General features: G+C 38.2%; 1 protein-coding gene across 1 annotated transcript in view; it reads right to left on the reverse strand.

Annotated features, from left to right (window-relative positions):
- Positions 1-26,826, reverse strand: part of LOC136857169 (cyclin-dependent kinase-like 2) — a 327,482-nt gene that overhangs the window by 30,371 nt on the left and 270,285 nt on the right. Inside the window, exon 7 of the mRNA XM_067135607.2 lies at positions 5,415-5,880. Within this exon, the coding sequence (XP_066991708.2) occupies positions 5,415-5,880 (466 nt within the window). The remainder of the gene's footprint in view (positions 1-5,414; positions 5,881-26,826) is intronic.

A 26,826-nucleotide genomic window follows, 5' to 3' on the forward strand; every position in this document is an offset into this window, starting at 1 on the left:
TCTGACATAGGAATCACTTGTGGAAGTGATACCATTAATTTAACAGGCTATGTAGATGCTGATTGGGCTGCATGTATCAACGATCGCAGATCATACACTGGCTTCACCTTTACAATGTATGGCGGAGTTGTAAAATGGGAATCCAGGAAACAACGGACAGTGGCATTGTTCTAAACAGAGGCTGAATATATGGCCTTGAGTGAGGCTTCAAAAGAAGCAGTGCACTTACCACGACTAGCAAGGGAGATAGGCATTAACAGCGTGTCGACTGTACAGCTATATAATGACAACATTGGAGCTCAGAAGCTTGCTAGAAATCCTGTTTTCCACTCTCGGACTAAGCATATTGATGTGCGAAATTCTTTCATCTGGGGACATTCATCAGGAATACTTGTCAAGTGAGAAGATGCCTGCAGACATATTAACCAAGGGACTACTAAAGGATAACCACTGGAAGTGTTTAGAATGTCTGGGTGTCAGAAGACTGAAACGTTGAAGCTGGGTGGGGGGTGGGGGTGGGGGGCATATTGAGAATATTTATACATATTAATGTGACTCTGGCTGAGCCACCATCAAGTAACACCACCTACACAGTGCAGTTTCTTTTTCCATTCTGACACGTCATGATTATAATCTCCATGTCTACAGTATTGTTTTCACTGTAACCATCTGCATTATCACTTTTCGAAACATCACGCCTCGATGATGATGATAATAATAATAATAATAATAATAATAATAATAATAATAATAATAATAATAATAATAATAATAATAATAATAATAATAATAATAATAACTGCCTACAACCTTGCAGTAGAATAACATCCACAGTATCCACTGCCTGTCATTAGAGGCAACTAAAAGGGGCCCCAGGGGCTCTGAAATTTTGGAGCGTGGATTGGCGACCATGGGGCCTTGGCTGAGTCCTGGCATTGCTTCCACTTACTTGTGCCAGGCTCCTCACTTTCATCTATCCTATCTGACCACTCTTGGTCAACTCTTGTTCTTTTCCGACCCCGATGCTATTAGGTTTGCGAGGGCTAGGGAGTCTTTCATTTTCACACCCTTTGTGGCCCTCGTCTTCCTTTGGCCGATACCTTAATTTTTCGAAGTGTCAAGTCCCTTCCATTTTTTCCATCTGATTAGTGTAATTAAAGGATAGTTGCCTAGTTGTACTTCCTCTTTAAACAATAATCACCACCACCACCACCACCACCACCAACCTTCCATCATCTCACCAACACTCTTCCTAATGATTTCTCCTTTTTTGTCATCCACTGACACATAATAAATAACTACATATATATTTTTATGGATTTAGACACTTTAGCCCACTAGCACACCTGGTGGCCATAGTCGTTAAGGCTTCAAGTCTATATGGTCTAACACTGTGGTTAGCCGTTTCGAGTTCCGTTAGTCTAAAATATTTTCACCATCAGAATGTTGGCCGGCAGGGTAGGAGATATGGTAGTATACAATCTTTTTACCTTGTATTTTTTCTCTAGTGTTGTGAAATGGTATTACCATTAATAGATATTCTAATAATTATTCCAGGGAAAGTCAGAAAAATAATAATTCATCTTAATGGAAAAAAAGTTTATAAGCAATTAACAGGTGATTAAGTGGGCACAGATAGTCTGCACTCAACTGAATTTTTCTGATCTCATCTTCATTAATATACGTTGTCATTTTAGAATATACTTATAGATCTCTGATCAAAACAGTACTTAACTAGCAGCAAAAATTTCACATCAATAGTGAACAATGTGTGGGGTAGTTTTCTGATTGAAAAATCAAAAAATGTGATCTTATGGCAAAATTTATAAATATTTGTTTTGAAAGCAAAGTAAAAAATATGACAATTGAAATTACTCTCTTCTTAAATTGAGTATATTTTGGAAAATTCTTCCTGGATGCCAGACGCCTACAATGTAGGAAAGTCCAGGAAAGGGAAGATGTGCGATCACCCTGATACTGGATCATAAGTGTGAATGTGTAAAGTGAGAAAGTTTGTGAAATTAAAGGAAGAAATAAAGAGAAGTCATTTGATATTGATCTGTGATTGTGTGAATGAAATTATCCTTGCACCAGATTTATAAACGAACACAGTGAAGTTATTTTACAGATCATATGAGCTTAGAAAGAAGCTAGTTTAACAAGTGACACATATACAGGGTCTTTTTTTACCTTGTTCCACAGCACCACTCAGAGCCTGGCATGGCTGGCGCAATGACACTCCGTCGCTAGCCGGTATAATGCACGATTTTCCTCCCCACTACTCATGGCAATTCACACTTATAGAAATCCATTTCTAGTGAAACTATTTGTCTAAAACCTACCTGGCATTACATTTGAAGTTCAAAATGTTGTCCCTCAAGGTGGGTTTGTACGGTTTTACTTTTAACAGTTTTGTTGCTTTGTGGGCAGAAGATAATGACACATTAGATTGTACGGCAAGAGGTGCCAGGGATTTTGTTGGGAGTTTTTTACAAGAGAGCTCCTATTTCGTCAAGCTTTTCCTCTGTTAAAATGGTTCGTCTCCTGCATGATTTCTTGTTAAGAATGGACCCGGTGGGGCGGAACTTTTTTACTAATTTACGTACCGTACTCCTATGGGGAGGTAGGATGCCAGGAAATTTGTGGATGAATCAAAAGCGGCACTCTGTATAAGAAGAATGTTTTGCATAGCACAACCCAATGAATACACGCTGTTCTACTGTATACATCACTCGTTAAACACATGATTAGTTTAATATTCCTACAGAAACAGTGCTATTTTAAAGCAAACGCATTGAACACACTACCAATACCACTGATGTTAAACTAAACTAGATGTCGTCACGTAGTTGCTCTAGGGAGCCGGTGTTACTTGCTCCGCTCGAGACGGCTGTTTGTCAAATGACAAGAGAGCAGCAGTCAGGCGGGTTGCATATACCGTGGCCGTACCGTACTTCCGCCACTGGCCTTCAGTACGTACTACGTCATACACTTCCCCTACTTGCTCGCTAAGTTGCTCTCGTTCCTCGAGAGCGGAGAGCAAACTGGCTCCGAAGGCATTTCACTCTTGATTGATGATGCCTGAACTAAACTATTGCTGTGAAGCAATGGTTATCGCTACCATACTGCATTAAATCATCTTAGCCGGTCATGAAGCAATATATCTCTCAGCAAATGAGTCATCCAGCCGCGCTATCACCTTCCATGCATGTTTCTCTGACACACGGAGTGAGCCAAAAAAAGACCCTGTATTATCTAATCAAAAGTATACAGACCTTCTGAAGCAAAACCATCTAAGCAATCTGTTTACCAATTTTGACATTATGATCATGGGAAATTCTACTGGATGGTTCCTACAACTGAATTAATTTAGTTTGGCCAGGTGTCAGACTGACCACCAGAGAACTTTAACATGCCAACAATGAAACAAAGTGCCAAGAGTATCAACAGCCTTCAAAAATGACTCACCTGGCAAACTTGGGATAACGAACCAAATGCTCTACCACTACACAGCAAGTCAGGAATGTTATTCCATGTGTCAGTTTGATGGGAGGGCTTATTTACAAAATGAAGAGGAAACAATACTTGCAAGCGTATGCAGTGCCAACAGTAAAATTTGGAGTAGACAGAGTTACAACATGGGATATTTAGTAGAGAATGCACTCAATCCTATCATCCAAATATAAAGGGGTATATAGGGAGATTATAACTAGCTGCATCTTTTACATGGTAGAAAACCAGATTGATGATTAATGTCTATATCAGCATGGCAATACTCCCCGCCATAAAACTAAGTCTGTGCAGGAATGTTTTTTGGATAGTAAGCTTTGGAAAATGGACTGACCAGTCTAGAGTCCAGATCTCAATCTCAAGGAACTCTTTTTCAATTAATTACAATGCTAACTTCATGTCAGACACCAATAACTCCCATGATAAACTGAGCTGGTTATTGCCATTCTTCCAGAGATGTTCAGATACCTGCTTCTAATAGAAAGTCTCCTTGACAGAGGTCCAGCTGTTGTAACGGTAGTGGTCTTCCCATGTTAATGGACACTGATCAGAGGTGTTTCACAGATACAGTCTAATCACTCTTTCAAGGAGGAGTCTGGATGCTTATGATTGGATAATATATTACAATAATGGCACCTGATCATTGTAATTTTTTCTGTATTGCTATGAATTCTTCTGAAATATATGCTAAATCAGTTAGTAGTAGAATGTCTTTGTTAGGTGTCAAATGATATAATACTATATTCCGTAGATGTGATGATGATGGTGGTGGTGATTGCTGCTTAAAGAGGCATAACAATGGGATTATTAGGCTCTCTTAGCAGAGGAGAAAGAGGAAAGGTTAGACCCTTGAATGAATTAAAGCAATGGCTAAAGAATGGGAAGGTACCCTAGACCTCGCAAAATCTAATACCATGGAGAAGGAGTGGACAAGAGTTGATCCACATGGTCATACAAGAAAAATAAAAGAGAGGAGCTTTGCACAATTAAGTGTAGCAATGCTAGACTCAGCTAAGGTTGACAGTGGTTGATACTCACGTCTTCAAGTTGTAAACTCTTGGAGGTGGGGGAGGACTGGAGAACATACTTCTGAATCACATCACTGGATCAGATTTTGGAGTCCAAAAATTACATACTCTATACCACTGAAATTCAACTTGGTAGTGTAAAGCTTGAAATCAAACACATCAAATGTTAAAGCATTGTCCAGATCTTTCGCCTATGGGCAGCAAAACAGCCTTTGTTTTAGAGGGTTTCAGGTTTGATTCCCATCTGGTCTAGGGATTTTAGCTTTGTTTGGTTAATTCCTCTGGTTCAGGTACTGAATATTTGCCTTAATACATCCCTGTTCATTTTCAAATAATACACTACACTGTTAACCAAAACAGAAACACATGATAGTTAAATACATCTCTCCATAAAGGGTTTTCATCAGGAAGGGCATCCGACCATAAAACTTGGCTTAAGTTATTTTATTGTGTCAACCCCAAATACATTGAAAGAGTCTGAATTAAAGGTGAGTATACAGGCAGGAGAATGAAAAAGAAAATGACTGGGCCGATAACCTCAGATGTTAGGTCCCTTTAAAAAAGCATCATCATCATCAAAAAAATGACTGTTAAAGTGACTTTCAGGTACAAACGTTCTTTGTCATCAGCATCTGATATGCATTACATGCAACATGAATTTATTCTAGTGGTGATAAAATCTGAATTACACTTATTTGATCCAATTATACTAGTATCTTTATTTGATAAAAGACAAGACTAGTCAAATTTTGTGAGTATCTAGGTATAGATTCAAGAGCACATACTAAACAGTGCATATCTTAGAAGAGAAACTAATCATAGTGATGTGGTAATTTACAAAATAAATAAATGATCATAATATGACGCTTGACTCACCTGCCACCATAAACACCTGCTTCCTTTGGATTGAAACTCAAGTTATTGATGCTGGGATGAAGAACCTGATGAAAACTGTTGGGAGGAGCAGGAACTGGGAGGTGACTGTGATCCCCTGATGACTGCATGGTTGAGTGATGCACTTGCAGGGACTGGAACGGTGTGGGCGATGAAGACAACATGTGCTGCTGATGCTGTAATTGACTGTTCGTGTCTTCCCCACTTCCACCAAATATTCCCCCCATCCCCAACCCCACATCTGCACTGATCATTTCAGTCTTATTCTCTGTATCTTCCTCTGCAACATCCATCATGTTATTCCCCTCACTGAGTTTTCTTCGCGTAGAAGGAAACGGTTTTGAGAAATCCGTTATAAACTTTCTACTATCATTTTCAGATGATGAAACGTTCACCTTCCACCGTGGTAAATTTGTTGGATATATTTTTCTTGGTTGAATTCCACTCACTGCACATAATGGAAAGAACAAGGGAGTTACTATAAAATCTGCAAACATTATAAAAGCAAAACCAGGTGACAGTTCAAGAGAAACAGAAGATTAAGTGTCCATTTACAGTTGTAAATGTAACTTATTAACACACTATGAAGATACACTGAACAATTAGCTCTTGCATTACATTCATATTGTCTTTAAACTTTAAACACACATGTTAAACTCTATTACAAGCATTTTGAAATTTTAACAACTGAGAAATATTCATGTAACTTTCCTGTTGTTCATATCCCTAAATCAGTAATGGCAATTAGGGGGAGTGAGGGGGAGCGAGGGTGTAGCAAGTGCCCCTCCAATTTGTGGAGAAAACATTACATTCTTATTCCATTTTACCTGACTGAAACTAGGAATTATAGGAATTATTTTAAAAAAAAGCAATTTGTACCAACCCTGTTGTCTTATCAGCTAATTCTTTCCTTTACTTTCTTTAATTATTAGCAAAATTATTAGCAGAAATAAGCACAAAATGTCGTTCGTCGTGGCTAATCGCTTTGTATAGCATCACAGCAAGTACTGTAGTTTCTTAGTGTGTAGTCAAATACTAAATAATTTTTAACCCATGAGAGGGCACGTAGAAAGTTCGAACGTCAGAGGTCGCTCACGGAGTTTTCCTTCGTGATCACGATAAGGACAAACAGAGGAGCTTCACTTATGATAAATTTCTGTCACAATTGATATTCCATTATAGGTGGAGTATCACAGTAACGTAAATAAATACGCATAGGTGTCATACGCCTGTGTTAAGCTAATTTTTCTGTATATTTTGTTCAAAAATTAAATCTGGAATTGTTAAAATTTATTCTAACCCTAACTGAATTTTTATAAAGCTGATGTTATATTTTAGAGAAATAGTAAGACATAATTAAAATACCAAATATAAAGCAGAATTATTGCCTACTTTAAGAATGTGTGACATAACTAATTACATAATTACATTAGCAGTTTTCCACAAATTTCTTGAACACTTCTCGAGTTGACGCAAGTTTATCAAGCATTTTTACCCCTCTCAGCTATTTATATTGTCAAATCTGAGAGCTTGTAGTAAGAACTTAAAATGCTTGAGAGCCATACAATTTCGAAAGAATTCCACACCAATGCCAACTGATGCCCAAAGATCTTCCAAATTCAGGTGAGAAGCTTTCAGAATTCCTGACATATACAACAGACCAAAGATGGCTTGAATTTCTTAGTCATTGTGTTCACAACATCTCTTTCTTGTGAGTAATTACTTTCATTTTTCCTCTATCAATATGTTTGTAAATTTGGTTGTGTCACTCATCATATCGTCAGTGAGAAAGTTTCCATACATCTAACAGCTTGTCTCCACACTAAGGTAAATGGGTTTGTATTTTATTGCGAGCAAAAGTCCTAACATTTTTAGGCGGTGTGTGAACGTTCCAGTGTGTTTTTCCGCCTAGTACTACACAATCATGCTGGTTTATTGTATACTTCATCTAGTTTGCCTAAATCCTGTAATTCAGGAACATAAATTTCAGAATGGAAGTCTTCTTTCAACACATCGACATCATCATCAATTGGCATCTTTTCTGCCTCTTTAGAAAAGAACTGTCTTTGAAATGGACCTTCCCTATTTGCATTTAGCAGTTCTTGCAGCTCCTCATGTTCTACAATGACCAACAGTCTCCAAATTCTTTTGTTTTCTTCGTCCGTGTCAACATGGAATGTCAGGAAGCACTACACTACTGAAATATTTGCACACTGAGCATAAATGTTTGCATAATTTCCATAACATAAGAGGTCGCAAACAGATGAAAATGCCTTGCTGAGAAACGTGCAGAGTCACACATGGAGGAATGCTCCAGGTGTTCACATAAAGCGTGTTCACATCGACTACGTGATTCTTGCTGGGCTAAAACTATCACTAGCCGGCAGTTTGAGGAAAAGGTATTGAAAGGGACAGCCTGTAAGCACAAACCTATGACACTACATATTTATAATTATTTAAAGCCTGGACGAAAACACCATTTGCGACCTCTCACGATTTAGTATATAAACACGCCTTACTTATATTTAATTGTAATACATGTGTAATATTATTATTTTGGGGAAAGTTTTATTGTATAGTATCGAATCAAAATCTCAAAAAACCTTTATTACCACACTTAAGTTGGTAAACTATCAACCCTTACCTCTCTGTCAAAATTCACTCAGAGAGCATAAAACAACTTACCATTTAGTAGCTTTTTGTTCCAGTTTTGATGCACATACTCCCCCACCCGCTATATCCCACAAACTTGGGTGCTTTCTGTACATTTTTGTCCCCCGCCCCCCTTCTTCTAATTCCCATTCACCACTAAATGAGAGATTTTCTCATAACCTGTTCTCTAAATTTCTTTTCTCTTTTTACCAGCATAATATACAGTATGCAGCAAAACAAACAACGCTGAAATTATTGTTCATTTGTTGTATAGGTTGCAGCAAATTAAGGTGCCCTGGGAGGAGAAGAAGGTAAAGGCTTCCACTATCCATAACCCTGGCATTATGCCCTCAAAGGTAATCTAAATACTCCTCTCCCTTCATGTACCACAACTTGAGAATTATGTGCAAGTGCCTGGTTTGGCCAGGAGAAACAATGTCCATCGAGGAGTAGTGATTTTTGAAGAACAGAGGTGCTGTATTGCAATGGAACAGCACACTTGGAGAAAACATAGGGAGAGTATCAGGTAGAAAAGAAAGTGATCTTGTGATCCTAATGCTATTGGGATCAGAAAGGAACATGTTGACCAAACTGACAGAAAGAACAATGCTATTCGGGTTGAAAGAGATGTTAACAAAGTTGGACAAATAGAGGAAGAGGAAAAATCTGATACAAGAAAGCAAACGTTTTGCCAGACTCATTTAGGACTTCTGTATTATCATACATAGCTCACAAATTGTGTTTGAGAGCGGCCGATCCAAAAGAGACCAATCACAGCCCTGGAAGAGAAATTGCGGAATGAAGGGATATACAGAACAAACGAAGTCAGAACTACCAACTTCGAGATTTACAGTGCTGCACTATTCTTGATTCAATTAAGGCAATCTGTTATAAAGCCATACACCACGTTTTTGATATGAAATAGAAGTAAGTCATACATTAAAAACTACCTGTAGACAGTTACAGTACTTAATTCTGAACAGATGGGAGAGGAGAATTTCCTTTCAGGGCATAATGTCGGGATTATGGATATTGGAAGCCTTTACCTTCCACACCACCCAGGGCCTTCATGGCCTGTACAGAGATGGCTTTGCTTTTTTGAGAGCATGAATTTAGATCTTATAAAATATTCAAGCAGTAGGTTTTGTTTTGCACAACCTAAACTAGAAATGACTGTCATGTTAAGTAATGTGAGCCTCGAATACAGTAATAAAAACAGCAGAATTGTTGATTACAGAGATTTTCTCTGAATTTTACAGTTTGAAGCTCCCAATGTTTCACCAAGAACTACCTTTGTAGACAATGCTTATAGCAAAACCTTGAAAATGTTGAAGACTCCAAACCTTACTGGAGTATTGTGCCATACATATATGCCCCAAACAGTAAAGTAGGTAATATGGTGTAATATTTAGCATTTAATACAAGAAGGAGTCATGGTGCAATAAGGAAACTGTGTAATGCAAGATCTCGGCAGCACATGGCATCAGAAATAACTTATCTTCCATAGTAACAGCGAGCAGCTCGGGTATTTTATATGATTCAATCGGGGAATTTACGAGAGTGTTTGAGAGCGGCCGATCCAAAAGAGACCAATCACAGCCCTGGAAGAGAAATTGCGGAATGAAGGGATATACAGAACAAACGAAGTCAGAACTACCAACTTCGAGATTTACAGTGTTGCACTATTCTTGATTCAATTAAGGCAATCTGTTATAAAGCCATACACCACGTTTTTGATATGAAATAGAAGTAAGTCATATATTAAAAACTACCTGTAGACAGTTACAGTACTTAATTCTGAACTAATAAAGTAATAAATATATTTCTATTGAGTCAGCGTTTCACCGAGCAAGCGGCTGAGCCATGGCGTCATCACATCAGTGAAATCCCCGATGGTATTACTAATACCAGAAGTTTGGTGAACACAGTAGCGTCAGGAGATGGGACGATCATTCTGCTTTAATGTTGCAAACCGCACGGGTCGGTGTTTCTTATATTAAGCCAGTGTTATATGGTAGTAACATTAACAGTGACGATGTTATCAACCAAGTAGACATACTTAGTGTGAAAGCTGAGAATAGGCATTACTTAAATGCAAGTGATATAATGTAATTACAAAAGTGTATTGTACAGTTAATAAAGCAATTGCCTTTGCTATATATAAGACTAGCAAGATACCCGTGCTTCGCTACGGTATTATACTGAAATTTAGAATTGAATGCTTATTGGTTTATATATAATCCACCGAAATTCGCGATCTGACTCGTTTTCTGAGAGAATCCGCCAAAATTTGCGATCTGACTCGTTTTCTAATAGATTACGGCAATTTTCCTCCCACTGTTCAATCTTTCTTTCCAGCAATCGATTTCGTACTTCCCGGGCAAGGTCCACGTATTCCGCCCGGTGAGTTGGGTCCCTAAATCTTTGCCATCTTTTCCTATAAGCATTTTTAATATGGATCAAATCCTTCAGGAGATCCAGCGTGGTGTCGTCTTGGGTGCCTTGGCGGTACTGAACCCGCGGCCAGACTGCATTCTTAGTCATTACCCGTCCAGGACCCGTTTCCAGCGCGGTCCGCACATTTGACGACGGTCCAGAACGTTGTTGTTGTTGTTGTTATTATTATTATTATTATGATTATTATTATTATTATTATTATTATTATTATTATTATTATTATTATTATTATTATTATTATTATTATTATTATTATTATTATTATTATTATTATAGATGTTCTGGATCCCACAGCAAGATGCAAGACCGCTACTTGGCGGTAAATTACATCTGCTGCCATTGTCATTGTTGAGAATGTGACCAGCACCATTGTCGCGCGTAGGCAAGTGTGCAGGATTTCTGGCGACACAAATGGCATACTTCCCTGCATTATTGACCTTATTATAGAGGTGAAAAATTGGACGGTCAATCTCATTCCAATCGTTTATTTCAAATGTGTTTAAATTTTTATATATATGCCAGGAGATTCTATTGTAATCTAAGAATGTTCTCCGAAGGAAAAGATGGCTTTTGAAAACGAACCCAGGAAAGATTTGTTTATGATCGGTTTATGATCAGAATAAGTACATCGAAAATCTACAGCCTGTTTCCAGCCATTCGACAGGGTCAGGAATGGAATGAATAAAGCCCCCATCTAGCGGCGACAATAGGAATTGTGTCGGCTGCCGAAACCTGTCGCACTCCTCTGGGGCAATGATTAATAAATGACAAATGAAATGAAATGATATTGGACAGTGTTGCTGGAATGAATTATGACAGGGAAAACTGGAATATCTGGAGAAAAACCTGTCCCGCCTCCATTTCGTCCAGCACGAATGTCACATGGAGAGACCAGGATTTGAACCACAGAACCCAGCTGTGAGAGGCCGGCACGCTGCCGCCTGAGCAACGGAGGCTCCTTGTAAACACTTTATGAACAATAAAATCAATTGGTCTCACCTCCTTTTACACCCCACCGCTGTTAAGTTTATTTCCACCGGGCGAGTTGGCCGTGCACGTAGAGGCGCGCGGCTGTGAGCTTGCATCCGGGAGATAGTAGGTTTGAATCTCACTATCGGCAGCCCTGAAGATGGTTTTCCGTGGTTTCCCATTTTCACACCAGGCAAATGCTGGGGCTGTACCTTAATTAAGGCCATGGCCGCTTCCTTCCAACTCCTAGGCCTTTCCTATCCCATCGTCGCCATAAGACCTATCTGTGTCGGTGCGACGTAAAGCCCCTAGCAAAAAAAAAACAAGTTTATTTCCTCCCCCCACAAAAAAAACCTAAACCTATGTTTAAAGGAGATTCCAAACACCAATGTTCAAGTCTATTACCTTCAGTTTTGAGATAAAAATAATTCACTTTCTTTTCACTTTCACACTCCTCCACCCCCCTCCTTCCCTAAGTGAATTTTCCGGCAAAAAAGAACTTGTTTTTAATAGTAAAGGATCTTCTAAATACCAATTATCAAGACTCTAACTTCTTCAGTTTTTTATTTATGTGTCCTCATGAAAGGAATTCAACTCCTTTTCACTCCCGCCCCCCAAGATGATTCCCCTCCAAAAAACGGGGTTTTCTTTGTTTTTACAGGAGATCCAAATACCAATTTTCACATCTGTAGGCCCTAACAACTTTAGTTTTTATTGGATGTAAGTATTTTCATACAATGAAATCAATTAATTTTTCAATTCCTTCACCCCCCCCCCCCCCATTCATTGGATTTTTCGAGAATATAAGGTACTTTACTTTTAAAGCAGACTCCAAATATCAAATTTTATGTCTGTAAGATCTTCTTTTTTGAGATAACAGTAGCGTAATTAAAAGAATTCCACACCATTTTCAGCCACATTTACCCCTCCCTCCACCCAAGTGGTATTTCCGAAAACTAAAAATACACGTTTCTTTATTTTTAATAGAGAAAAGAAATACCATTTTTCAATTCTGTAACATGTTAACTTTTTTATATATACAGGGTGAAGCGTAATTCGTGCACTCGGGCATCGCAGCGCGACTCCTCACATGCCAGCAATAAAAAAATGTCTCTTACAAAATTTCGTCTTGCGAGTATATCCGGCAGAAAAACGACGTTGAAAAGTGACAATCTGGCAACACTGTAACCGCATGTAGGGTAACTACCTCTGTCAGCAGAAGTTAGTCGTACTGTACAGTTGGTGCAGTGGATAGAGTTTTGGGTTAGCATGCAGGAGGTCGAGTGTTCGATCCTGGTTTGAGGCGTATGTTTTTTATTTCGTAAATGTAGTCCAGGTGGTATGGTACCTGGCATCTTAATCATCAACAGCGATTGCAGTGGGTCCTCTAGAAACCATTTGCACTTACATACTACGATCCTAGAAATGGATGAACAATCGTTTTCATTGGTCAGCTTTAAAAGGCGCCCTTTCCACGTAGTGGGCATGAATTTATTCGCACCACTTCATCTACTAGATGTGAAACCTGTTTTCTTTGTACCCTCCTCCAATGATCCCATAGATTAGTACCAACTATTATTCTTGCCTCGTTCAGGTCCATTACATTTCGTTAGGGCCTTACGTTACCAGTAGGCCTAGCAACGTGCTCTGCGAATAATGTCCAAACTCGGTTACAGTTTGTATGTGTTATCACCACGGTCCCAATAATTCTGCCTTTCAACATTGCATCTGGTAACCACATGCTGTTTAGTACGTATCTCAATGCATTATTATTATTATTATGTTGTTGTTGTAAATGTAGGATACATATGACCTCAGAAACGGTGTCTTACTGTATTACAGTAGGTAATGTCAGATGGAAATTAGCAAATAAAAAATGCGCCTCAACCCAAGATCGAACCATCGACCTCCTGCATGCCAACCAAAAACTCTACCCACTGCACTAACTGTACAGCACGACTAATATGTGCTGACAGAGGTAGTTACTCTACATGTGGTTACAGTGTTGCCAGATTGCCACACTTCAACGTCCTTTTTCTGCCGGATATACTCGCAGGACGAAGTTTTGTGACAGACATTTTTTTATTGCTGGCATGTGAGGAGTCGCGCTGCGACGCCCGAGTGTGCAAATTACGCTTCACCCTGTATATACCGGTACTGTATAAATTCTCATTTTAAGATTTCGCCCCCTTTTTAGTTCCCTGCAGAGGAGTTTCCACAAACAAATCACCTATGTTTCTTTACATTTACAGGAGATTCCAAATACCACTTTTTATGTCTGTAAAATTCTACGTTACTCAGATATTCTGTAGAAATAGTCTTTCAAAAAATTCACCCCAGTTTGTCACTCCTGTTAAACCTCCATTAATTGGATTTTCCAAAAACAAAAAAAATACGTGTTTCTTTATTTTTAAAGGAGATCCATTATACACATTTTCAGTTCTGTAATATCTTCAGTTTCTGAGATATATGTATCCTCATTAAAGGCATTCAACCCATTAATCACCCTTTTACACCCCTCCTATTTGGATTTACAGAAAAAAATCTGTGTGTTCATTTATTTTTAAAGGAAATTCTAAATATCAATTTTTATATGTGCAAACTTTTCGAAGTTTTGAGATATAAATAACCCATTTTAAAAATTCCACCCCCTTTTCACCTCCCCACTATTTGGATTTTCCAAAAACAAAAAAACAAAAACAAAAAAAGTTTCTTTTTTAAAGGAGATCTCAAATACCAATTTTCAGGTCTGTAATATCTTCAGTTTCTGAGATTTAAGTATCCTCATTAAAGGTATTCAACCCCCTTTTCACCCCTCCTATTGGGATTTTCCGAAAACAAAAAATACATGTTTCTTTATTTTTAAAGGAGATTCTAAATACCGTACCAATTTTTACATCTGTAAACTTTTAATGTTTTAAGATGTAGATACACTCAATTTAAAAATTCACCCCCTTTTCACCCCCCATTATTTCAATTTTCCAAAAACAAAAAAATACCTGTTTCTTCATTTTTAAAGTAGATCCCAAATACCAATTTTCAGGTCTGTAATATCTTCAGCTTCTAAAATATAAGTAGCCTCATTAAAGGCATTCAACACATTTTTACCCTTTTCCACCCTTCCTATTGGGATTTTCCGAAAACAAAAGTACGTGTTTCTTTATTTTTAAAGGAGATTCTAAATACCAATTTTTACATCTATAAAGTTTTAAGATATAGATACACTCATTTTAAACATTCACCCCCTTTTCACCCCCATCAATTGGATTTTCCAAAAACAAAAAATACATGTTTCTTTATTTTTAAAGGAGATCCCAAACACCAATTTTCAGGTCTGTAATATCTTCAGTTTCTGAGATATGAGTATCCTCATTAAAGGCATTCAACCCCTTTATCACCTCTATTCACCCCTCCTATTGAGATTTTTCGAAAACAAAAAAATACATGTTTCTTTATTTTTAATGAAGATTCTAAATACCAATTTTTACATCTGCAAACTTTCAAAGTTTTGAGATATAGATACACTCATTTTAAAAATTCACCCCCCTTTTCACCCTCCTGTTAATTGGATTTTCAAAAAACAAAAAAATACGTGTTTCTTTATTTTTAAAAGGGATCAAAAGTACCAATTTTCAGGTCTGTTATATCTTCAGTTTCTGAGATATAAGTACCGGTATCCCGATTAGAGGCATTCAACCTTTTTTTCACCCTTTTTCACCCCTCCTATTGGGATTTTCTGAAAACAAAAAAATATGTGTTTCCTTATTTTTAAAGATGATTCTAAATACCAATTTTTACATCTGTAAACTTTTAAAGTTTTGAGATATTGATACACTCATTTTAAAATTTCACCCCCCTTTCCATCCCCTTGGTGATGGTATATCCAAAAATCCTCTCTTAGCGAGCACCTACATCTTAATATGAATGTATCTCCAAAATTTCATTTCTTTATGTCCAGTAGTTTTGGCTTGGCGATGATGAATCAGTCAGTCAGTCAGGACAAGTTATTTTATATATATAGATCACGTATGATGTTGCAGTATGCCAGAGTGCTGTTTTGGCATGGGATTGTCAATAACTAAGACGATATTTATTATTGATACCTCCAAACCTGTGTATGTAATTTGCATCCATGTAATGCGAATACCATGATCAGTACGCGCCCAGTATCGCGAAGTACGTGTGCGAATTGTCGTTTATAGTTTCGGTACAACTTAATGGTGTGTGCAGAACAACGTATCTCAAAGACGATGGAGGAAGAAAAGACCAGCAGTGTACTTTGTAACGCCTTGCAGTTTGTTGCAATAATAGCATAATTTACGCAGACGTAGCGGCCTGGGACCAAGAAAAATGCTGAGATGACACCAGTTAAGTTTATCTTAAAAGTTATAGGCATGCTTAGATAGAAAGAATTAGGCTAATTCGATCCTATTGTAGTTTAAATGTAAATGTCAGTCCTTTTGTGGCTGAGTTATGTTTTCTTTTTATAGAGTAATGTCATGTTTCAGGGAAGATGCATGTTTGAACCCTGATGTTTGTTTATTATTTTATTTCCTTTTTATTAGATAGGAAAGGGAGAAATGTTAGGTGTGGATGAGGATATATGTATGTCAAGAGGTAACTGTGTATTCCAATTTTTGTAACAAGATGTAGACTCTTTCATTAAGAAGACTGCACAGCCTAAAGCTTGTCTGGGAATAAATTTCAGCAGGGAACAGTTTTTTTTTAAAGCATGTAGCATGTTTACAGGAGTTCATGGCAGATGTAACCAGCGTGAAAGTACACCATTGAACTAGTGTCTTTTAGATCAGCAAAGAGGACTAGCTATTTGGTATTGTGTTCTGAAATTATGAGAAAAAGGGAAGATTAGCCTGATACTGAGTTTATACAATGTGTGTTAATACAGGACGGAGATGTTTGGTAATGAATAATGTTGTTAGCTGCGTGGTGAGAGAGAGGCCTGATTTGCCTTGAGTGTTCATTAATACTACGAGAGTCAAATTCTTGGACTCCAAGGTGTTAGGCCAGATGTGCCGTGTGTCATATGTAGTATCCGTGTTAAATTGAAATGTGTATTTAAGGCCGTATGATTGTGGTATTGAGAAGCCTTAAGTTGAGTTCGAGGCCTATTGTTAGTTTAATGAACAGAGAAGTGATTTGCAGCATTAATATGTGTTCCCCGATATATTAGAATCTCTCAGACAGGAATTACAAATCCAATTAGTTAGTGTCTTCTCTTGCGAGGCAGGATGTCTCATAGCTGGAGTATTTGAAGTGTCAGTTGATTTATGACGGCGTGCTAGGTGAATGACCAAGAACGTGTAGCCAAGCCAGAAGTTCCGAGTTTTTTTTTTTTTTATATGAAGGAGTTTAGCATCTTATTACTTGTATTTCAGATAACGGATACACAGATGTTTTGTTTATTTTATTTGCATGAATTTTACAGGTTTCTTTGAAGTGTTTTGTTTAAATTGATTTGTGTTACATGTATTTTTGCTGATTACGTCATTGTTGTTGTATGTCCGGCGCTCACTTCTCGCTCCGTCAGCCAGCTGCACGCGCGCCTGTGTATCATTCTGCTAGCTTCGACGCGCAGCCCTCAGTGCGCGTGCCTGACCATCGAGTGTACTATAAATAGGAGCTCCCTGCCTGCTTACTGGCCCACTTGCCCTGGTGTCCAGCTCCAGAATACACCCTACGTCGAGCACGGAGGCTACTCCTCTTGAAAATGTGCTTCGACCAGGTGGACTGAATTTCTGGCAGTACGAGGTTTCACCTCTGGTCACCGCTCCCTTACCTGTTTCCGCTGCCTATGTTCCGTAATTCTTTTACAAGCCATTTTCATTCCCTATTTACGCAAGCTCCCTTAGTTTCGCTAGGTGGAATTTCTTCAATCAATTGAACTTGCTTTTTAGGAATTCAGGCACTTCAACAAACAAGGACTCTCAAAGACATTTATGTTAGTGTGCCAGATAGTTTTCGACTATCAACGTGTCAATTCACAAAGACTATCTTTTCAAGATAGGAGTGTATATAAAGACTGTAAACCTGTACATATTGTATAAAGACAGACTTTTCTCAAGATTCAATATTCCTTTTTGCTTCAAAATAAATTTCAGTTATTTGTGTAAATATTATAAAGTGAAGCAATAAAAGTTGTGATTTGTAAACTTCAACCTTGGTTACAACAATTGTCATCATTGATAAAGACTTGTTCTTAAATATGAGTCCAGAGCTCACTTTATTGGGAGGTAGGCTTTCGAGCCAACCAATTTGTAACAGAACGGTCTGTTAGTAAACTCAGTGTATATATAAGTTAGGGACCCTGGAACATTGATTTTTTTATAAATGTTGTACATATTATTATTTTTTATTATGGATCGGATTTAGCATAATTTTATTCTGTCGCGGTATGTCCTGTGAACGTTAACTGAATGATATCCACCAGGAATCAATAAGATAAATTTAACTGCGTTGACTCGATGTGAAGTGTGTAATTCTTACCCCAGGTTTTATTTTGTAAAGTATTTATATTTTAATACGGGACATTGCCCGTCTTTTGTGACGTATTAATTTTTGTGTAACTATGTGCACGGCACATATTGAAATTTTTGGCACTTGTTTGAGCCATATTTTTAATCGTTTAACATATTAATTTGTTTATTTTGCAGATTTCAATAATGTTTATTAGATAATAAATCTATCTTACCCCCTATTTTCAATTTTATTTTGGAATTATGTTACTGTTTCCTGTTCACATACCCATGGTATAATTTATCCTGAGATATTTGTTTTATTTTAGCCCTGATCATATTTTTACGAACCAAACACACAGCTCTCCGACGGCGCCAGAAGACTGTATTTTAGATGGGAACGGTACAGTATGGCCTGCAACTACAAGGAGTAACAATGCAGGGCATGGAAACTTGAGTAGCAGGCAATTTTCTGCCTCTGTCCCTTTGTCCATTTTCACCTACTTTCCCTCTTGGGTCCTCACAGATTTTCAATTTGAGAGTGTGGAGTGTTGACCACAGGGCCCCTAGCTGAGACTTCCAGGTCAGTCTTCTCACTTTCATCTTTCCTATTCTATCTTTCTGTACAGTTACTTTTTCCCTTCAGAATGGATGTGTGGCAGAGTGCCCCAAAAGAAAATTCCAGCAGACCCATTAACAACCTCTGTGCACTTACTAAAGCACAAGAAATAATTGTTCATGAGCAGATATATGAATATCTGTCAATAAACACCACATTCTAAATCCCCACCAATCTGGCTCAGGAATGGCCATAATACTACAGTAGAGTCTCGTTAATCCGAACTAATTGGGACCGGAGTCTGTTCGGATTACAAAATTTTCGGATTAACCAGAAAATAATTTCTAATAATAATGTTATTGTTTTTACGTCTCGCTAACTACTTTTACGGTTTCTGGAAACGCCTAGGTGCCGCGATTTTTTTACCACAGGAGTTCTTTTACGTGCCTATAAATATACGTACACAAGGCTGATATATTTGAGCACCTTCATATACCACCGGACTGAGCCAGTATTGAATCTGCCAAGTTGGAGTCAGAAGGCCAGCACCTCAACCGTCTGAGTAAAATAGTTTCTACAATACAGTACAGTAGAGTACATACTGTAATTTGAAATGTCCATTCTTTAGCAGTTACATGAATAAAAGAGTGTATAAAATTACAGTACGGTAGTTAAGAACCTGTAGAGGAGGAAACGACTAAAACTAGGTTAAAACTTGTCTCCTAAAACTGCTAAAATACAGTAACAAACATGCAGATGGCATGGCCACCTTAGAACTTGCCATACGCTACGTCGAGCAACACTCCGCTGCTACGTCCACTGATGTGATGTTTATGAGACGCTGGTTTAACACTGCATTTTGGAGTAGGTTCTAATCACTATGGCAAAAGAAACTAACAGACTTTATAAAAATAAACGACCAGTGATTGATGGTTTATGATGTGTAATTATGTTTACATTAAGTTATTGTAGTAAAGTATGACTAATAAAATGCAAGTAAATCTTCATTCTATGATATGTTCTTTCATTTCAATCAGGAGAAATTTTTTTAAAAATTGAATATTTCAGTTTGGATTAACCTGACTTTTGGATTAACAGGGTTCGGTTTTATGGGACTCTAGTGTACTATGGCTCTGCTGAAATTTACAGAGGCAACTTACTATCTTATGTCTCTTTCATTTCTTTAAGGCATTTGACTCTTAATCACTTGCAGAGTGCTCTGTCATAGTTTGAATCTTATCTGTCTCACAGATCACAAAGAGTCACTTTTATTGACAAACGATCCTCTAGCTGAGAATCTGTAAGATTTGGTGTACCACAAGGATCAGTCCTTGTTCCATTATGTTTTGCTATTTATATTAATGACACCTATAAAGTCTTCAAAGTGATACCCTTCTTGTCCCTTCCTATTAATGGACACTCCAGGGAGTCGTAGAATCTGTGTGTTCTGGAACTTTCTTGAATGTGTCATTGTGTGTATGCAGAACAATATCTTTTGGAAGTACTGGTTCTGCTACTACAGTGGCTAATTCAATAACAGATGGAGCATTATACCATCTTTCATGTTCCTCTTGTGGTGTATGATTGGAGTGGTTGACTACTTTTCTGAGTTTGGGTGCTGGATAAGTTCTAGGACCTTTCTGGAGGTATGAATTATATAAGATTATTTTCAAGCAAAACTCCCTGTAATTTTTTGGACTGTCTCTCACTCAAACCATTTTATGACCTAAGATTGTCTCTTTGTCTAATGTGTCCTCCTCTCCCAAGAAATAGAACTGCAAGAATTGTGGCTGCTGATTAGTTGCAGGAAGAAATGACCTGATCCTATCATATACTTGACCTTGAATTGCAAATGTAGTGGATAAATTTGACAATGTAATACTCTAATAATTTTGTCAGCTCCTAAAGATGTCATATGGAAACAGGAATTCTATTTTCTTATTCTGTGAAGGAAATGGCACGATGCCCTGTTTCATTTGAGAATAGAACTTTTAGTAGTTCACCTGGGTCTTATATGCAGGGAATGGTAAGTTTGCTTCCAGAGCAGCACAATTCTTCTATTTCCTCTCTCCAATTCTTTGCAGAACATGCATTCTTTATCTATTCACCCTATTAGAAGGCTATATTTGTCACAGTTTATGTCAGCATTGTATTCAACAGCAGATTTTTCAAAAGCGTTCCACAAGTTCCAACTAAACGCTAGTCATTGCTGTGCCTCTTGTTCTTATTTGCAATTCTGCAAGCCTCATCCTCTTCTGTTGCCTCTACAATCCTAAGTGCAGCTTGATGCTGGAACTGTGCCTGAAGTCATACCTGCATTTGCTTGGGTGTTTCAGCAGTTTGCCAAGTTGTCAAATACTGAGCATGCTATTTCAGCAGCTACTGCCTCTATTGGTGCATCTCAATAATTCCCTGCCATTCAGCCTGCTGATGCCTTCACTGATCAGCTTGTGGAGAAGTTCCCTGCCTTCTTGATTCTTTTGCCCTTAGGGGATTTCTAATTATCTGGGAAGGGTTTGTCTTTTGTTTACTGGGCTTATTTAACAACAAAACCAGAAATGTGCTTGAAAAAATAAAATATGAAAATAAAAAATAATCTAGAAATTTAGCAGAAAAATATATGAAATAAGAAACTAAAGTTCTTAAATGATTTGAAGAAACATGGAAATTTATCGAACATTTTCCTTGATAAATTGTTCCATTCCCTCATTCCTCTTCCTTCTCCTTCTTCTTTTCCTACCGCTTGTCCCACATGTGTGGGGCCATGGGTGCGAACTGCGTCGTACATGGGGACTTGGCCCTGTTTTACGGCCGGATGCCCTTCCTGCCGCCAACCCCGGAGGGATGTAATCGGTATTGCGTGTTTTTGTGCTGGTTGGTAGTGTAGTATGTTGTGTGAATATGAAGGGAAGAGTGTTGGGATGGACACAAACACCCAGTCCCCAAGCCAGAAGAATTAATCAGAAGGGATTAAAATCTCCGACCCGGCCAGGAATCGAACCCGGGACTCTCTGAACTGAAGGCCAGTACACTGACCATTCAGGCAACGCCCTCATTCCTCTTCCTATAAATGAATATTTGCCCCAGTTTTTCCTCTTGAATTCCAACTTTATCTTCATACCAGGTGTGTGCATACATTTTTGCTAGTTTTTGTGATAAAGGAAACAAGTAATTTTCACGAGAAATTCATTTATTGTTTATTCAAAATATTGGCTATCGGCTTCTACGCACTTCACCCATCTTTCAGGTGTTACGAATACCATGCCAGAAAAACTGCTTGTCTTTTGCGGCAAACCATTTGTAGAGCTATTTTCCAACTTCCTCAAAATTTCTGAAGTGCTACTCTGCAAGTGCATGCCCCATTGATGCGAAGAGATGATAGTCAGATGGCACCAAGTCAGCCGAGTATGGCGAGTGCTGAAGGATATCCCATCCGAGCGATTTCAAGGTGTCTTTCACTGGTTTTGCTGTGTGAGATGGCGCATTGTCATGTAACAAAATCACTTTGCCATGTCTTCTGGCCCATTCTGGTCATCTTTCGATCAATGCGTGTTTTAAATTAATAATTTGTTGGCAATAACGTTGTGCATCAATGGTTTTGCCAGGCTTCAAGAGTTCATAATAAACAGGGCGTGCACTGTCTTTCGCATTGAAATCACCATGTTTAAATTGTCGAAACCATGTCTCATGTTCTAACTGATGGAGAGTGTTCACCATATGTTTCTACCAGCAAACAATTACTTTTCACAGCCTTTTTCTTTTGATTAAATAAAAACAGCAATGCATGCTGCAAATGTTCTTTTTCAGGCACAAACGTCGACATGATCACTGAACAATACAACACAGATGCTAGTGTTTGGCAGACTCCACTTGTGTGTGTTGGTAGGTTAATGTCAGATGAACCAACTGACATGTGTCAAATTCATAAGCTGCGTACTGTTCTCTGGCGCCATCTCTTAGTGAAACCGGAAAAGACTTATGCATACTCCTTGTATAATGATCTTCTCTACCTTCAAAAGCTCCAGTCAAGCTTATTCATCTTACCACTAAAGTCATTCTCTTCACTGATAGCTCGGAACATATCACTTAGTTGAGCACCTCGCCCCAGCCCAAAGTTAGCAACAATTTTGTAACACTACTCTTTTGCTAGAAATTACCAAGAACAAATTCTGCTGCTTTCCTTTGAATCTTTTCCAGTTCTTGTATCAAATAATCCTGGTCTGGGTCCTATACACTGGAACCATCCTCTTATTGAGGTCTACTAGTGACCTATTTGCCCTCTGCTTTTCATTCTTACTACAACCCCTAAATATTCTCTTAACAATATGAAGAGAACTGTAACCTTTAAATTTAACCTCATTAATATGATTACCCCGATGAATATCTCTTTTATTAAAACCTAAGTATTTACAGCGATCCCCGTGAGGTTCTTCCACGCCACCAACACAGTAATTAAAATTGAGGTGACACTTCTTCTTGGTGAAACTTACAACCTGACTTTTCAACCCATTTACCATCATATCACTGTCCGACTCATTGGCTGAATGGTCAGCGTACTGGCCTTCGGTTCAGAGGGTCCCGGGTTCGATTCCCGGCCGGGTCGGGGATTTTAACCTTTACTGGTTAATTCCAATGGCCCAGGGGCTGGGTGTTTGTGCTGTCCCCAACATTCCTGCAACTCAAACACCACACATAACACTATCCTCCACCACAATATTTTTTTGCTATTTGCTTTACGTCGCACCGACACAGATATGTCTTACGGTGACGATGGGATAGGATAGGCCTAGGAATTGGAAGGAAGCGGCCGTGGCCTTAATTAAGGTACAGCCCCGGCATTTGCCTGGTGTGAAAATGGGAAACCATGGAAAACCATCTTCAGGGCCCTCCACCACAATAACACGCAGTTACTTACACATGGCAGATGCCGCCCACCCTCATCGGAGGGTCTGCCTTACAAGGGCTGCACTCGGCTAGAAATAGCCACACAAAATTATTATATATCATATCACTGTCTGCTATCCATCTCGCAACATAGTCGAGTTTGTTTGTGTTTTTTTTTCTTTCTTTTTTTTTTTCAGTAGCTCACAATCATATTACTTATCTACTGCTCTCTACAGTATAACAGCATCTGCAAAAAGCCTTATCTGTGATTCCAGTTCTTTACTCGTATAATTTATTTACATAAGAAAACAATCATACAGTCCATTTGACCTCCTAAATCTAAAATATCTTACTGGAATCCTACAAGTTAAGCCTCACTAGGATAACCTTTCTGAAACCAAAACAGACTTCTTTCAAACCAGTTAGTAATTTTGCAAACATGTCTAATATAATCAGAAAGACTGCTTTCCCAGAGCTTACATTCAATACATGTCACGCTGACTGGCCTGTAATTCTCTGCTTTATGTTTATCACCCTTTATCTTGTACACTGGGGCTACAATGGGGTGGTACATAGTGCCTTATTTAAAATTTCTCTTTGACTATGTCATAAATAATAGTGTAATACCAAAGGAATGGAAGGAATCTATAATAATACCAATTTATAAAGGAAAGGGTGATAAAAGGAAACCAGAGAACTACAGACCAATCAGCCTGACCAGTATAGTTTGTAAAATTCTGGAGAGTTTAATATCGAAGTACATCAGAGGGATATGTGATGATAAAAATTGGTTCATGAGGAGCCAGTATGGATTTAGAAAGAAATTTTCTTGTGAGGCACAACTGGTGGGATTTCAGCAGGACATATCAGATCAGTTGGATTCAGGAGGTCAGTTAGATTGCATAGCCATAGATCTTTCCAAAGCCTTTGATAGAGTGGAACATGGAATATTATTAAAGAAATTGGAGGGAATAGGATTGGATGTAAGGGTTACACGTTGGATAAAAGCATTTCTAAATTCAAGGGTTCAGAAAGTCAAAGTAGGAAATAATGTATCGCAGGAAGAGAAAGTTTGGAAGGGAATTGCACAGGGTAGTATAATCGGTCCGTTACTTTTCTTAATATACGCAAATGATTTAGGGAACAATATAACATCAAAAATAAGATTGTATGCAGATGACATAATTGTTTATAGAGAAATAAACAACATTGAGGATTGTTCAGAATTACAAAGGGACCTTGAAAGTATCCAACAATGGGTTGAAGAAAATAATATGAAGGTTAATGGAGGCAAATCAACTGTTACTACTTTTACAAACAGGAGCTTTAAAACTGAATTTGAATATACTTTGGATGAGGTAGTTATCCCTAAAGAAGGCAAGTGCAAATACTTAGGTGTGAAATTTGAAAGTAATTTGCACTGGAAGGGTCATATTGATGACATTGTTGGGAAAGCATACAGATCATTACATGTCATAATGAGGCTACTTAAAGGATGCAACAAAGAATTAAAAGAAAAAAGTTACTTGAGTATGGTTCGTCCATTATTGGAATATGCAAACAGTGTTTGGGATCCTCACCAAGAATACCTAATAAAAGAAATAGATAGTGTGCAGAGGAAAGCAGCAAGATTTGTAACAGGGGATTACAGGAGAAAGAGTAGTGTATCAGAAATGTTAAAGGAACTTGGGTGGGAAACTTTAAGTAAGAGAAGGGAGAAAACTAGACTTACAGGATTATATAGAGCCTATACAGGAGAAGAAGCATGGGGAGATATCCGTGAGAGGCTTCAGTTGGAAAATAATTATATCGGCAGGACTGACCACAAATATAAAATTAGAAGGAATTTTAGCAGAAGCGATTGGGGTAAATTTTCATTCATTGGGAAGGGTGTGAAGGAGTGGAACAGTTTACCAGCGGTAGTGTTTGATCCTTTTCCAAAATCTGTACAGATATTCAAGAAGAGAATAAACAGCAACAGAGAAAACAAATGAAGTGTTAGAGGGCATTCGACCGGTGCAGGTTATTGTAAATAAAAAAAATGTGTGTGAATAAATTAATTCCATCCCCTGGTCTAAGGAGTTTGGACAGCCAAAGTAGGAGACTGCCTGTAGGGGTGAAGTACAGTGGGGACTTCGAGGGCCCTGGGACCGCTACGGTAGCTGTGAAGGCCCTTCAGGAACTCTGAAAAGTGGTGGCAAAAGGGGCTCTGGTTAAGACGCAGCAGGTCGTTATGCTACTTAGGATCCAGAACAGGTAAAAAAAAAAAAAAAAAATAGTAAATAAATAAATGCAATGTAAATATTAATGTTATACCAGTTTTATAGTATCATTTGAAGCAATTCCACATACTGTATATCAGTTGACTATATTTGTAAGTAGTACAGGAGATATTATAATTAGAATTTTGTAAACAATATAAATTTATTAAGGATGAGCTGTGTGTTAATAGAAAACATTGTTAGCGTAAATTGTATAATATTGTATTATAGGGAAAATTGTCTTCTCTTGTTAATTTAATATTTAGTGCTTGACAATAATGTATTTTAGTGTACCATTTGCCACCGAGGTAGACACCTCATTTGCAAATAAAGAGATCTTGATTTTGATTTTGATTTTGATACTATAGCAACCCTCCATTCATTTGGAACAGCTCCTTCATTCAAACAATAATCAAATAAAAATTTCAGATACGGCACTATATCCCAATAGCACCTATATCTCTATAAATTTCAGCTCACTATTAACCCCTTAAGTGGGTATGACGTCTTTAGACGTTTTCGCACTGGGCTTCTACAGTGGGTATGACGGCATTAGTCGATCGTAAAATTGATCGCGTATGTATCTTGACGGTGAAGGCATACGGCGTGTCCATGGAATCTATCGCATTAGTTGATATGTTTTCCACGAGATCACGCTGTGTATTGTTTTTTAGAGCTGTCACAGCTTTGTGAAATGCATTTGTTTTGGCGCCTTGCACGAAGTTCCCGCGCAGCCATTTATGTCGCGAAGCATGGCTTCCAAACGTAAAGTAGATCGGCTTGATTGTGCGGGTATTTCGACAGTTTTAGAAGCGGAGAGTGATGATGAGGTATCTTCTTCATCTGATGATGATGAGTGGATTCATACTGATGAAGAGGACAGTGAAAGTGATCCTGAAAGTGAAAGTGAAGTTGTTCCAGACGAACCAAGCGACAAGGACGACGTTCAAAATGTAACTCAGCCGGCTCACTTCATTGCGAATGGTGCTCCAAGACCAAGGTTTGCTTTTACGGGTGTAAATAAGATAAATATAGACTTTAGTGACGTGCACAATGTCGACAATGGGTCGACCTTCTAAATCACCAAGGCCATCTCGTCTCCTCAAACGCTGCTTCCCGGAAGATATTCCCAGCACAGC

Source organism: Anabrus simplex, chromosome 1, assembly GCF_040414725.1.
Source record: "Anabrus simplex isolate iqAnaSimp1 chromosome 1, ASM4041472v1, whole genome shotgun sequence".
Lineage (NCBI taxonomy): Eukaryota > Metazoa > Arthropoda > Insecta > Orthoptera > Tettigoniidae > Anabrus > Anabrus simplex.